The sequence below is a fragment of the Neophocaena asiaeorientalis genome, unplaced genomic scaffold, assembly GCF_003031525.2.
Source record: "Neophocaena asiaeorientalis asiaeorientalis breed wild unplaced genomic scaffold, Neophocaena_asiaeorientalis_V1.1 scaffold239, whole genome shotgun sequence".
NCBI classification, from domain to species: Eukaryota; Metazoa; Chordata; class Mammalia; order Artiodactyla; family Phocoenidae; genus Neophocaena; species Neophocaena asiaeorientalis.
Window position 1 is genome coordinate 707,730 of NW_020175103.1, and position 8,104 is coordinate 715,833.

Below are 8,104 nucleotides of genomic sequence, written 5' to 3' on the forward strand. Positions count from 1 at the left end.
ACTGTAAAACATCAGCAGAGCTCTACGGGATCTTTAGGGGTTAAACACAGATACAGATCTTTCTGGCATGTTGGCTATAGCAGTGCCATTTATTACATTATTAGAAAAGTTTATCAGCCATCTCAAAGAGAATAAATAAGAGAGATGGGGGTAGTAAGAACAGGAAGGCGCAAAGGAACCAAAGGGAAAGTAGCAGCTTCAAAAACCCAAACCTGCCTCTTTGAATGTCCCCAGACCAAAATACACTTAGTGGAGACAGGAAGAAAGGCGTTTTCTAGTCTCAACCTACCCCGCACGACTTGGCCAGTGATCTGGAAAACTTGCATACAGCTTGGATTAGACGAGCTCTGCCACCACGTGGATCTTCTGATGGCGGATGAGGTTGCAGTGGCGATTAAAGCTTTTCCCACATTTGCTGCAATGGTGAGGTCGCTCCCCTGTGTGGCTTCTCTGATGCTCGATGAGAAATGAACGCCGACCGTAGCTCTTGTTGCACTGGCTGCACTGATAGGGCTTTTCTCCCTTGTGGATTCTCTGATGCTGGATGAGACCGGCACTCTGACTGAAGGCCTTCCCACACTCCTTACAGTGGTACCGTTTCTGAATATTGTGGATTCCTCGGTGATTAAAAAGACCCGAACTCCGACTGAAGGTTTTCCCACACTCATTACATTCGTAGGGTCTTTCTCCAGTGTGAACTCTTTGATGTCGAACAAGACCTGAGCTCTGAGCAAAGCTCTTCCCACATTCTTCACATCTGTGTGGTCCGGCTCCTAAGGGGTTTCCCCAGTGCCTCTCTACCCCACCCTTGCAGTCACCAACTTCTCTGTGTCGCGGATCCTGCTGTGATATCTCCCAGGTCTGTCCGTAAGACATTTTCCCATGTGGTTCCACTCTCTTAGGACAGTCTTTCCTTAGCACCAACTCTCTGTTCTCAGTCTTGGTCATTCCATCTGAAACAAAAAAGACCAGGCAAATGTCACTTGTTCCCTGAGCCTAGTGACAGGAGGGTCACTATGTGCACAGAAATGCAAGGTGCTTCTATTCTGATGTCACTCTACGTCATAGAGTAGGGAGGAGGTTAGAAGCAGAAGGGCCAGTGTGTTAACACCTTCTTCTAGGTAATGAGGGAGGTTTGCCCTCTTTGGAGAAATGCAGCTTGATCCACCCCAACATGGATGGGGCCTGGAGAGAATTTTTTTTATACTTCTTCACGGGAAGAGAAGGGTCAGGATCAGAGTGGCTTCTTTAGAGTCTTCCCTGAGAACTCCCTCCCCTCTGTGAGGCAGGGAGCCTCCAAGTGACCCTTTCCAAGGAAACTGACCTTATGTATACATTCATTCAGTCAGTCATTTATGGAACAAGCGCTGAGCTTCTCCTATTCTAGGTGCTTCAGGTAGTACTTTATGTTTCTAATCCATAACCATCCCAGGTGCATCCCCAGCACAAAGCCTTTGCTCTAGCGCCTCTCTCTTTCTGGAAAGCTCGGACCTCAGATAACAGCAACCCTCACTCTCTCACTTCCTTCAAGTTTTTGCTCAATTCTCACCCTAATTCTTCTATTTAAAACTACAGTCTGTGTGCCCTATCCATAGCAGTCATAACCCCCTTAGGCAGTTCTATTTGTGCTTCATTCCATAACACCACCTCCTAACATATCATCTGCTTATTTGTATGCTTATTGTCTCCCCCTTGCTACAATCTCATCTCCACGGAAACAGGATCTTTCTGGTTTATTCCCTGAGAAGCAAGCTTGGCACATAGTGGCTGATCAATAAATATTTGCTCAACGAATAAAAGAGAAAGGACTGAAATCAGCGCTACTACTATGGCCTCAACTGACCGGCCCAGGGACCAGCCCTGAGGCAAAGCCTGCCTGTAGGACTGGTTCATGTTGGACAGTGTCCAATCAACCCAATTAGACCCTCTCTGCTTGGAGGAGTTGAAGGTGAGAATAGAGACAAACACACCCAAACTGTCTAAACGCTAGAGAGCAGCTGCTGTGGAATTCTTAGGGTTCCCCAGGTGTGATTCCCACCTTGCAACCCAGAAAAGCCCAAGGAAAATTGCCCCCAACCCCCTCCTTTAACCAACATCTGGCTTTTTCTCCCACATCTAACTGCACTGTCCCTCACACACCTGGATAGGTACCTCTTAGGACTCCTGTGGGGTGAGACCATGGTTCTTCTCCTCCTTTTAGCTGGGAGATGACAACAGGTTTGCAAAACAGAAATGTGCCTGCAGAGAAGAAATGGGCCACAAGTGAGATCAGTACTGCTGCCCAAACTTCACATTTATATCTGAAATGCACAAAGGAACTGGGTAGACTATAAAAATGAAGACATTTCTCACCTTTTAATAATTATCATTTATACAGCCTTCCATGACTTACAAAGCACTTTCACATACATTATCAAACTAATTCACCACAAACCCCCGATGCTATTACCCCACTTCTTTAAAGAACTAGGAAAAAGAAAAAACGAACTAGGAAAAAAATAAAAAGGCAGACAGACATATAGCTAGACAGACTCTATATTTAGAAAAAAGTCTGGAAAATATACAGCAATTTGACAAGAGTGGTTACTCCTGGGGAGTTGGACATAGAGGAGAACTTTTACTTTTTACTATGTAAACTTATGCATTATTCGTATTTTTTTTACTCTCACTAAGAATTCTAAACGAAATTCAAACTCGGTGATATAAAGTAACTTTAAGTGTTGCTTGGCTAAAAAACCAAACAGCTGGAACTTCGATTTGGTCCTTTTAATCCCAAACACTATGTTGCTTTACAAAATAAGCTTGTCCTAAATGTATAACACAGACCTGCATTGATAGTCCTATAGGGAGAATTCTCTGATCTGTAGATGCCCTCTGGATACTCTCCCGTAGCCACTGTAGATGCTTAATAAATATTTGTTGAATGAATGAATGACTAGATGGATGGATGGGGGAATAGACTTACTCAGATGTACCCTGGAAGAAGGGTTCTAGGTGCAGTTTGGAAAGTAGAAGAAAGGAGAAAATAAATGGAAAATGAAAAATCCAAGTTCATGGGGAGAGGAGGAAGAAAGTAGCAAAGGAACTGACTGGAAAGATGCTCATAAAGGGGGAAAATGAAACCAGAAAGAACTTTAATAAGATGAAGTCATGGGAGTCAGAGGAAGGTCTGCAGTGTGCACAGAATTTACTCATCAAATATAATTTTAATTTAAATCAAGAGATGTGTTCCAAAATCCATGATAACTGTATGACTGGTAGGATAAATGAAATGAATAGAAGCAGGAGGCAGAGCAGCAAGAAAAGCTGTGACTTGGATACATATGGAGGTAATCTGAAAATGAAAACAGGAAACCTCTGCTGTAGATGGGTTACCAGAAGGGTAACAAGAAGCCAGAAAGAGGCTGTGATGTTATGTGTGGGAAATTCGACAGAATTTGGAGCCAAATGCTGCAGGGAGAGCTAGAATGGGAAGGCAGCCGACTCAGCCCCAAGTGCCCACTACTATACCCACTGGTGCCCAGTACTGACACCACTAAGGAGATTGCATACAAGGAAATTCCACTGGATTTTCTCATCCAGTTTGCCACCTACTAAGCATATCTCGTATCTTCTGACTGCAAATGTAAACCCAAATTGACAAGGGTGGCACTGGTAGTTTCTGATGAGAACAGTTACTATATATTAAGCATAATGCGTGCCAAGTGTTTTTCACAAATTGTTTGTATTCAACGCTCACAACAACCTTCTGAGGTACATTTTTGTTATAGACTGAACTGTGTTATCCCCACTGCAAATTCATATGTTGAAGCCCTGTTTTTGTTTATTTATTTGTTTAATTTTGGCTGCATTGGGTGTTCGATGCTGCACCCGGGTTTCTCTAGTTGCGGCAAGCAGGGGCTACTCTTCGTTGCGGTGCGCAGGCTTCTCATTGTGGTGGCTTCTCTTGTTGCGGAGCACGGGCTCTAGGCGTGCGGGCTTCAGTAGTTGTGGCTCACGGGCTCTAGAGTGCAGGCTCAGTAGTTGTGGCACACGGGCTTAGCTGCTCCGCGGCATGTGGGATCTTCCCAGACCAGGGCTCAAACCCGTGTCTCCTGCACTGGCAGACGGATTCTTAACCACTGCACCACCAGGGAAGCCCTGAAGCCCTGTTTTTGGAGACAAGGTCTTTAGGGAGATAATTAAGGTAATTAAAGGTGGGGCCATAATCCAATAGGACTGATGTTCTTAGAAGAAGAGGAAGAACTACCAGAGCGCTCTCTGACTCTGTCTCTCTCTCCCTCTCTCCACAGGCACATGCAGAGAGGAATGCCCATGTGAGGACACAGCAAGAAGGCCGCTCTCTACAAGCCAGGAAGACAGGTCTCACCAGAAACCAACTCTGATCTTCAATTTCTAGCCTCCAGAACTATGAGAAAAAAAACTTCTGCTGTTTAAGCCACCCAGTCTGTGATATTCTGTTACAGCAGCCTGAGCAGACTAAGACAATACTATTATTAACCCCATTTTGCAGAGGAAAAAACCTTGATCAATCAGTTAAGTAACCTGCCCAGGTACAAGCAGCTTCCAAGAGGCAAAGCCATGATATGAACCTGTCTGTCAAACCTTGAAGCCCATTCTGTAAAGTTGTGCTCCACAGTGATTCCTAAAAGTCTTCCTAATGTACCATGTGCCAGCAGACAAGAGAGCTTCCAGGATGGTACCCAGGGGAAGACTGCATGCAGAGGATCGGGACAAAGACAAGCACACTAGGCACTCAGAAGCACTGAACATTGCTGGTAAAGCGTCCTCTGACCCCCTGGTTTCCCAGCTCTGGTTTTTTGTTGGTTTGTACTTGACCAGGTGGGATATATTCAACACCAGATAAATCCTGTCCCTCACCTGTCTTTCCGATACAGTGGGGCTCCTGAGCAGGGTCACATGTGAGCTGGGGTTCCTTAGGCTGGGACTGAAGGCCCAGTGACATCTGCTCTCCTAGAGACACTGTCTCTTTAGAGAGGACTTCTCGTCGGTGTCTGTAGGCTACCATCTAGAAATAAAGAGACAAGATGTGGCTTCTGAAGAAATTAATTGTCTAAAGAAACATTTCCCAGAGAGAAGCAGAAAGCTGAGTCTTATTTAATCAGCAAAGTCAAGAGGATACAAAGCAGAGGACACAAAGGTCCTTGGTGACCTACATATACTCTTTCCCTGGCGAATCTCCCTTCCTACCTCATGTTGTGGTTCATCGAGCTCTCTCTCCAGATCCTCCAGCAGAATCACTGCCTCTTCCCCACTCTCTGGACAGTGTTCCTGCACCCAGCCCTGCACCTCCTTGGGCAGGATACACAGGAACTGCTCCAGCACCAGCAGGTCCAGAATCTGCTCCTTCGTGCTCACATGCGGCCTCAACCACTGGTAGCAAAGATCCCGGAGTCGGGTGAGAGCCTCCCTTGGTCCAGGGGTCTCCTGGTAGCAGAGCTGTCGAAAGCGCCTTCGGAAGATCTCCCTTGCCAGTGGATTACTGCGTTTCAGTCCGGATTCCTGCATTTGGAGTTGACTTTCTGCCTCTGCCTTCACAGTCAGTTCTTCCCAAACATCACGAGCTTGAACATCCAGGGATATAACCTCCTTGGAGTCTGTATTCATTTTGGTCTTGAACAGCTTAAAAGGCACCCTCTAGCTGGAGCTATGTTTTAGAAACACCTTTGGAAGTTCCCTCCTAAGCAGTAAAAATCATTATTTAGGTAGAAAAGTGGCAATAGTTAATGATAAAAAACTGATAATATAAGCAACTGTCGTACACCTAAAGCTCTTCACTGAAAGTAAAGTGACTTGGTAACCAAAGATGAGAATAGTGGAAAATATAAGGTCATAATGTACAAAAAGCATAGGTTTTCAAGTTACCCAGACCTAGGTTTTATTCCAGTTCTAACTTTTACTAATTGTTCGACCTTGTGCCAATTTATCTTGCTTCAATCTCAGTTTTTTAATGTGAAAAAGAAATAGCAATAATACCATACGAGTTCATGGAGGAATTAAGGGCCATACAGATCACTCAGAATGGTTAAAAAGTTCAGACTCACTGTATAAAAATCAAATTAGAGAAAGAATAAATGGAAATATTGCTCTTGCCTTTAAAAATAATTTTTTTAATTATTTGGCTGTGCCGGGTCTTATTTGCGGCACGGGGGATCATTTAGTTAGGGGGGCGGGATCTAGTTCCCTGACCAGGGATAGAACCCAGGCCCCTGGCATTGGGAGCGCGGAGTCTTACCCACTGGACCACCGGGGAAGTCCCTGTCGTTCTTGTCTTTGACTAAATAAACTAACTTTTATTGAAATCTTTACTTGAGTTTTTAAAATTAATCTTCAAAACAACCATTAAGGCTGGTTTCATTTTTACTAAATTTACAGAAAGGAAAGCTTAGGTCGACTGCAAGTCTTGTGAGCTTTCCACACTGCTCTGCTGCTTCCTAAGAGTAAGAGCCAACACTGTACAACAGTCTACAACATGCTTTCAGATACAAGACCACATTTAATCCTCACAATTACCCTCTGAGGTTTGATTACAATCACTATTTCACTAGGTAAGAAATGGGAGCCAGGGGAAGTTAAGTAAGTTTCTCAAGGTCAAATTCTTTGTGCGGACAGTCCTAAGAGTCCACAGAGGCCCAAGAGAAAAGTGTGCTCATATCCAGGCAGTGCCTGAGACCCAGGAGGACTGAGTGTCTCCAAAATGTCAGGAGTGCAGACCAGAAGCTGAATTCCAGCTTGACAGGCCCTGTGGCAGACAGCTAGGGAATCGGAATCCGGGGCTTAGGGGTGGGAGGGGAAGAGCAGGGAGCCCTTATTATGTACCTTTAATTTCTAGGCTCCCCAAGGATTTGTACGCACTCCAAGGTTTGAGAATCAATGAACTAAGGGAAAGGGAATCGGAAAATGTCACATTCTGCACTTGACAAGCAGTCCATTCAACGCCCCTTCATCTGCTTTTAGAACCAAAGAGTGAGAGTGTATAGACACTGGCTCCCCACGAGGAAGGCTGCAAAAAGTCTTTACAAATTTGTCCTTAACTTCCTTGTCCCCGAGGATATTTCCCCAGACTCCAGGCGTTTCCTGCCCTGAGTCCTAATCCTGCTGCCGTTATTCACCGCAGTGACCCTCCCCGAGACCTCTCCCGCGTAACATCCCCCCAGCCCGGGTGACGGACCGGCTCCAGGATCGCGGGGCACGACCACTGCCCCTCCCCCAACTCCGCCCTCCCCGGGGCCGAGGCTCACTTTCCACACCCCTTTCTCAGCCACACCCACCCAACCCCGGTTCCCGGGCCGACTCACCGGACCTGGAAAAGGTGAGGTGGTTGGGGGCTCCCGGCCCGACGCTGGGAGGAGCGCGCCGGGAACAATGGCCCTGCGGGAAAGACACCAGCCCGCCGCGGGGCCCACCGCGCACGGGCACTTCCGGCCGGTCTAGGATTCAGTGTCTCGTTTCCTACCTCCTACGCGTGCCTCACCTGGAACCAGCCGCCAATTTCCTGGGCGTCCGGTTCGATTTCAACTGTGAATCACATAATCAGAATTCGTTACGTGTGTGGGCCCCAGATAGGTTTTAAACTGAAAACACAGTTGAAGCACAAACCGTTAATTATTGAAAATGCTTATTTTTAACACATTTAAAAAATTAATACATTACCTATGACTTTTTAAAAGGCTCAGACAATGCCAAAATTAATAAAGTAAAAGGTGAAATCCCATCCTGTCCCTCCTAAGCCTCAGCTCCCTGAGATAACCGCTGTCACCCTTAGCTTGGAATTTGCATGTATAATTCTCATCTCTGTCTCTCACACACGTTAGATAGATAGATGGATAGACAGGCATTGAGCTATTTTACATTTAGGTTTTCCCCCATCACTTATTTTAACGTTTTCACGTCATGTATCCCAGACATCTTTATCAGTCAGGCAGGTCTAACTCATTTAGTGGCTGCATAATAATAGTACATCAAGTACATGCCTGGCAATTTATTTGACCAGGCCCCTACATATTGATAGAGGTCTTCTTTCCTTCCTACTTTTCTTCCTTCCTTCCTTCCTTTTTTTTTGTTTTTTTGTTTGTTTTGGTTT

General features: G+C 45.6%; 1 protein-coding gene across 2 annotated transcripts; it reads right to left on the reverse strand.

Annotated features, from left to right (window-relative positions):
• Positions 1–235: 235 nt before the first annotated feature.
• On the reverse strand, positions 236–7,403 carry ZSCAN9 (zinc finger and SCAN domain containing 9). Of its 2 annotated transcripts, none has more exons than XM_024764309.1 (5): positions 7,325–7,403; positions 5,212–5,701; positions 4,882–5,029; positions 2,152–2,238; positions 236–953 (listed from the first exon to the last, which is right to left on the reverse strand). In XM_024764309.1, exons 2-5 carry the CDS (start codon positions 5,626–5,628, stop codon positions 337–339), a joined length of 1,269 nt encoding a protein of 422 aa, XP_024620077.1. In that variant the 5' UTR covers positions 5,629–5,701; positions 7,325–7,403; the 3' UTR covers positions 236–336. The 2 variants fall into 2 exon arrangements, with proteins under 2 accessions (XP_024620077.1, XP_024620076.1); XM_024764308.1 differs by having other exon boundaries at positions 2,140–2,238.
• Positions 7,404–8,104: the final 701 nt, after the last annotated feature.